This window comes from Cynara cardunculus (assembly GCF_001531365.2).
Source record: "Cynara cardunculus var. scolymus isolate 2C chromosome LG 10, CcrdV1, whole genome shotgun sequence".
Lineage (NCBI taxonomy): Eukaryota > Viridiplantae > Streptophyta > Magnoliopsida > Asterales > Asteraceae > Cynara > Cynara cardunculus.
The window spans coordinates 974,720-976,697 of record NC_037537.1 but is presented as its reverse complement, the minus strand read 5'-3'; the positions used below and the strand labels follow the sequence as shown (position 1 = coordinate 976,697).

At 41.5% G+C, this 1,978-nt stretch overlaps 1 protein-coding gene across 1 annotated transcript in view; it reads left to right on the top strand.

Annotated features, from left to right (window-relative positions):
- LOC112519120 overlaps nt 1-405 on the top strand; it is a 2,912-nt gene extending 2,507 nt beyond the window's left edge. The window contains exon 3 of the mRNA XM_025127103.1: nt 110-405. Within this exon, the coding sequence (XP_024982871.1) occupies nt 110-405 (296 nt within the window). The remainder of the gene's footprint in view (nt 1-109) is intronic.
- The last annotated feature ends 1,573 nt before the right edge of the window (nt 406-1,978 follow it).

The window sequence follows — 1,978 nt, the reverse complement described above, 5'->3', positions numbered from 1 at the left end:
GAGGCCGACTACTATGGCTTGTTGGATGAAGTCTTTGATATAGAATATCATGGGTATGAGCTCGGTCGCTGTGTTGTCCCACTATTTAGATGCACATGGTTTGACACAGTTAACGGCGTCCGAGTTGACCCAAAACATAATATCGTGGACGTCAAACATAGATCAAGGCTTCGTTTAGACGATCCGTTCATCCTAGCATCACAAGCTGAACAAGTCTATTATGTACCATATCCATTGAATTTATTAAAATATTGGTGGTCTGTGGTGATGACAAAGCCAAGAGGGGTCTATGACTTAGCATTGAGTACCCCTGAAGTCCGGTTGGATGATGAAAATATAGACGATGAACAATTTTTCCAGGAAAATGAACGAATAACCCAACATGAGGGAAACGAAGATGTTTAAGAACCAATCCAGCTTGTCATAGGGGAAGACAACTTTGAAGTCGGCCAAACCGTATAATGATAACATGAGTGCCGCGAGGAAGAAAGCTGGGGAAAAAGCAAGGATGAATGGGTATCCTCAGTACGATGAAACGGACCCCCACCGGGATATGAGTCTGTTGAAGAATTTCCCCCCCAGCTGGATATCATCAGATGTGTGGGTCCAGATGGTCGATCGTTGGAACAGTGATAATTGGAAGACTCTTTCCAGTATGGCGCATGAGAACCGTGATAGCCAAGTTTCGCTACACACCGGTGGATCGATACCATTTTCGGAGCATGGTGCTCGTCTGGTAGAACCTAAAACCCATTAATTTAGTAGCTTGATTTTTAACATGTTATAATTAACACATGTTTGTATAATTTGACCTTTGTAGACACGAGCAAAAGATGGCGTGCCCCCGACCATTGTGGAATTATTCGATTACACACACAAGAAGAGGTCAAGTGGAGATGCCGCATCTACGGATTCGGGGGGTACGTGACCACTAAGTGTAGCCAARTCATGGTAAGTATATCTATCTATTATAATTGAGTTGCCATTTATTGGGCAAACATTATAATTGTTTAAGTTAGAAATTACGTATATATTTCATTATTTAGTTTGGGTTGCCATTTGTTGGGCAAACATTAAGATTGTTTACGTTAGAAATTACGTATATATCATGCTTTAGTTGGGTTGCCATTTGTTGGGCAAGCGTTAGGATTGTTTAAGTTAGAAATTACGTATATGTCATTATTTAGTTTGGGTTGTCATTTATTGGGCAAACGTTAGGATTGTTTTGGAAACGTCCCATTTACAGCCGTTATGCTGTCAAAATTGACTTGCAATCTTTTTTAAACTATATATAGGATGAGTATTCAACTGGTATCAGCCAAAGATACGGCGATGATCCCTCAACCTATCCCTTAGTTGATAAAGAGTTGTGGGAGCAAGCGGTTGGGGGAAGCAAGAAATGCCGTTTATTTGGGTTTGGGTACAACTAAGATCCCAATTGTGTCTTGACCGGGAACTTTCCGGAAGCTGGTTCATCGTCTTCAGATAAGCACGTATGTGTCTCTTTTCCTTTGATGATGTTTATCGACTTAGCTTATAATTCATATTAAATATTATAACGTTTTATTTATTTTATAGGAAATTCAAACCTTAAAGACCCAACTTAGAGACTTACAGGAACAAAGTCAGCGCCAACGGATGGCGGAGGCGGAGCAACGTTTGGCGGAGGAGGAGCGATGGCGGGAGGCGGAGGAGCGACATTTGGCGGAGGAGGAGCGACGGCGGGCGGCGGAGGAGCGACGTTTGGCGGAGGAGGAACGACGACGACAGAAGGAGGAGCAACATGATAGACAACTTCAAGATATGGCTACTTTGGTTAGACAGCTCAGTCAATCTCAACATTTCCCCCCGCCACCACCATATTGAATATTGTCTTTTGCTTTGAAACAATTTAGTTTTGTTTATAACAATTTAGTTTTTGTTTGGTTGGAATAATTATAGTTTCACTTTAATGTATGATATTTAGTTCTATTTCGCA